The 3,182-nt window shown below is 44.0% G+C and overlaps 1 protein-coding gene across 1 annotated transcript; it reads left to right on the forward strand.

Moving 5' to 3' along the window:
* Nucleotides 1–626: 626 nt before the first annotated feature.
* Nucleotides 627–2,729, forward strand: LOC120993713 (tigger transposable element-derived protein 1-like). The gene is made up of 2 exons (XM_040422185.1): nt 627–699; nt 943–2,729. Exons 1-2 carry the CDS (start codon nt 627–629, stop codon nt 2,727–2,729), a joined length of 1,860 nt encoding a protein of 619 aa, XP_040278119.1.
* Nucleotides 2,730–3,182: the final 453 nt, after the last annotated feature.

The following is a 3,182-nucleotide window of genomic DNA, read 5'->3' on the forward strand; positions in this document are numbered from 1 at the left end:
TGCCACACACAAGTACGCTGCTTGCAGCGATTTTGTGTCCGGCACTCTGTTCCGGTTTGTTTAGCTTTCTCTCCATTGACTATGAATGGGGACAAAACTGCATTGTGCTGCCGTTTTGAAAGCCTGTATCGGATCTCAAAACCACACAGCACAGTGCAGATGTGAAAGTAACCTAATAGAGCTATGTAAATGTGCTTAATATAAATCCTAGAAATGCAGTAATGACAAGCACAAAATGCTAATGTTATAATACAAATATCATACAATTTATAAATTAATGTGAATCAACCTGTTCTGCAATTCTAAACATATATGTTTAGTGACTTGCTGACCATGTGATTATAAATAATATATTACAAATACAGTGATACCTCGGTTCACGAACAACTCGGTTCACGAACAGAAAAGTTCATAAAAATATGTTCCGGTTCACGAACTCTGCCTCGGTTCACGAACAGGAGCCGCGGCCATTTTAATGCTATTTCCAGGCTGTCACATGATCGTCACTTCCTGTAGGAAGATCGTGGAGAGAAGAAGAGACACAGAAATAAGTACTGTGAGTACTCTGCAAACATTGGTGTGCTTTTTAGCACATACAGTACTGTACAGTTCACTGGACACCCAATATGGCTCCCAAGAAGCATAGTGGAAAGAAGAAAGTGCGGAGCAGCAATGAAGGTGACAAGAACAGCAATGCAGGTGACAATGTGCAAAGTGTAAATGCAAGTGACAATGTGCAAAGTGGAAATGCAAGTGACAATGTGCAAAGTGGAAATGCAAGTGACAATGTGCAAAGTGGAAATGCAGGTGACAAGAATGTGCAGCGCAAGCATGGTGGCAAAAAGAAAGTGCAGAGCAGCAATGAAGGTGACAACAACAGCAATGCAAGTGACAATGTGCAAAGTAGAAATGCAAGTGACAATGTGTAAAGTGGAAATGCAGGTGACAAGAATGTGCAGCGCAAGCATGGTGGCAAAAAGAAAGTGCAGAGCAGTAGTAAAGGTGACAGCAAGGTTGTGAAGAAAATAACCATTGAGCTGAAGAAGGAAATTATAGAAAAGCATGACCGTGGTATTCTTGTGACTGATCTGGCCTCGGAGTACAAGATGGCAAAGTCAACAATCTCAACTATTCTGAAAAACAAAGCCGCCATCAAAGGAGCTGATGTTGCAAAAGGAGTAACAATGTTAACCAAGCAGAGGACGCAAGTGCTGGAAGAGGTGGAAAAACTTTTGTTGGTGTGGTTGAATGAGAAACAGCTGGCAGGTGATAGCGTTAGTGAAGCTATGATCTGTGAGAAAGCCAGGAAATTGCACAGTGATTTACTGCAAAGAAGCCCCTCTACAAGTGCAGCAAGTGACGAATTTAAAGCCAGTAGGGGGTGGTTTGAAAAATTCCGCAGGAGAAGTGGCATCCACAGTGTGATTAGACATGGTGAGGCTTCCAGTTCTGACAAGGCCGCAGCAGAAGCCTACAAGTTAGACTTTGCGGAATTCATGAAGACAGAAGGATACGTCCCTCAACAAGTTTTCAACTGTGATGAAACAGGGCTCTTCTGGAAAAAAATGCCGAACAGAACCTATATCACGCAGGAGGAAAAGGCACTACCAGGGCACAAGCCCATGAAGGACAGATTGACCCTTTTGCTGTGTGCAAACGCAAGCGCCGATCTGAAAATTAAACCACTACTGGTGTACCATTCTCAGACCCCTCGTGCATTTAGACAACAAAATGTGAACAAGGCCAGACTGCCCGTCATGTGGAGAGCCAATGCCAAAGCTTGGGTCACAAGGCAATTGTTTATAGAATGGCTGCACGAGGTGTTTGCACCCACCGTCAGAAAATATCTTTCTGATAACCAGCTGCCTGAAAGGTGCCTTCTTCTGATGAACAATGCCCCGGCACACCCTCCAGCCTTTGTGGATGATATGGATGCTGAGTATGACTTCATCAAGGTAAAGTTCCTCCCCCCCAACACAACACCACTTCTGCAGCCCATGGACCAGCAAGTCATCTGCAACTTCAAGAAGCTGTACACAAAGGCGCTCTTCACTAGGTGTTTTAATGTCACTGAAGAGACGTCCTTGACTTTGAAAGACTTCTGGAAGAAACATTTCAATGTTGTCCACTGCATTAACCTCATTGACAAAGCCTGGGAAGAGGTCACTCCCCGAACCCTAAATTCAGCCTGGAGGAAACTGTGGCCAGAATGTGTCGCTGAACGTGAACATGACTTTGAAGGGTCTGATGCAGAGGTAGTGGAGGAAATTGTGTCCATGGGCAAGAGTATGGGTCTGGACGTTGATGGTGCTGATGTGGAAGAGCTTGTTGAGGAACATAGGGAGGAGCTGACCACGGAAGAACTTTCTAAACTCCACAGTGAGCAGCAGAAGGCACTTCTTGAGGAGCATTCCACTGAGGAAGAGGAAGAAAGGGAGGAGGTTAGCAGTGATGCCATAAAATCCATTATGCAAAAATGGAATGAGTGCCATGATTTTTTTGATAAGCACCACCCCAACATAACTGTCGTGAACAGAGTGCTAAATCTCATGAATGATAATGTGGTCTCTCATTTCCGGAGGGTTATGCAGCACAGGAAGAGACAAGTGACATTGGACAGATTTTTCAGAAAAACTGAGCCTGCAGCTAGGAGACAAAGGAGAGAGGAAACTCCTGAAGGAGATCCCCCTGATGTCCTTATGGAGGGGGACTCTCCCTCCAAACAATAACTGCCTCCCACCTGCCTTCCTCCATGCCAGAAGTCATCTCAAGCAAGGTTAGTGTCCTCTCTTTATACATTACTATACTGTACTAATGTGTATTGTAATTTGTTTCATATTTTTGTGCATCAAAAACACCCAAAAAAAAGGTCAGCACGGATTAACCGGATTTACATTGAACCCTATGGGAAAATGTGCCTCGGTTCGCGACCAATTCGGTTCGCGACCAGAGTCAGTTCACGAATTAAGTTCGTGAACCGAGGTATCACTGTAATATGAAAATTGGCAAAAAAATGAAAGAAGTAATTGCATTCAAAACTGTATGTGGAATAAATCAGTGCTTCTCAAACGACTACTGTTGAGGAGGTCAATTCCCAGGCTACACCAACCTCTGTTTAAGCAACATTCTGTAGCTGGGCTGGCTCCTTTTGTGTTTATTTTAATAGTGTACTGGGTTCAGGA

This window comes from Bufo bufo, chromosome 3, assembly GCF_905171765.1.
Source record: "Bufo bufo chromosome 3, aBufBuf1.1, whole genome shotgun sequence".
NCBI classification, from domain to species: domain Eukaryota; kingdom Metazoa; phylum Chordata; class Amphibia; order Anura; family Bufonidae; genus Bufo; species Bufo bufo.

Bases quoted from the DNA above. Each gene is read 5' to 3' on its own strand.
- LOC120993713 (XM_040422185.1), top strand. From the start codon at position 627: ATGGCTCCCAAGAAGCATAGTGGAAAGAAGAAAGTGCGGAGCAGCAAT. The intron at 700-942 runs GTGACAATGTGC...GTGGAAATGCAG, and splicing joins TGACAAGAACAGCAATGCAG to GTGACAAGAATGTGCAGCGC.